At 66.9% G+C, this 356-nt stretch overlaps 1 protein-coding gene across 1 annotated transcript in view; it reads left to right on the top strand.

Annotated features, from left to right (window-relative positions):
• The window catches only part of LOC103802562 (receptor tyrosine-protein kinase erbB-2-like), a gene marked incomplete at both ends in the record, with an annotated part of 2820 nt that overhangs the window by 1502 nt on the left and 962 nt on the right, over positions 1-356 (top strand). Inside the window, 3 exons of the mRNA XM_009075046.1 lie at positions 2-55; positions 142-217; positions 291-356. Coding sequence (XP_009073294.1) covers positions 2-55; positions 142-217; positions 291-356 — 196 coding nt within the window. The remainder of the gene's footprint in view (position 1; positions 56-141; positions 218-290) is intronic.

Raw genomic sequence — 356 nt, 5'->3', positions numbered from 1 at the left:
TCTGGCGGGGCTGCTCGACATCGACGAGACCGAGTGCCACGCTGACGGTGGCAAGGTGGGGCTTGGGCACAGAGTGATGGGGCCGTGGTGTCCCCTTGGTGCCAGCCAGTCCCGCTCACCTCTCCATCCTCCCCGTGCCAGGTCCCCATCAAGTGGATGGCGCTGGAGTCCATCCTCCGCCGGCGCTTCACGCACCAGAGCGACGTCTGGAGCTATGGTACGTCAGCGTCCCCATCCCCAGCGGGTGCAGAGGGCACTGCTCACCCTCACCCCATCCCTGTCCCTTCCAGGTGTGACTGTGTGGGAGCTGATGACGTTCGGGGCGAAGCCGTACGACGGGATCCCGGCGCGGGAGA

This window comes from Acanthisitta chloris, unplaced genomic scaffold, assembly GCF_000695815.1.
Source record: "Acanthisitta chloris isolate BGI_N310 unplaced genomic scaffold, ASM69581v1 scaffold28025, whole genome shotgun sequence".
NCBI classification, from domain to species: domain Eukaryota; kingdom Metazoa; phylum Chordata; class Aves; order Passeriformes; family Acanthisittidae; genus Acanthisitta; species Acanthisitta chloris.
The sequence above is the reverse complement of the archived record's forward strand: the minus strand, read 5'-3'. Positions and strand labels throughout refer to the sequence as shown.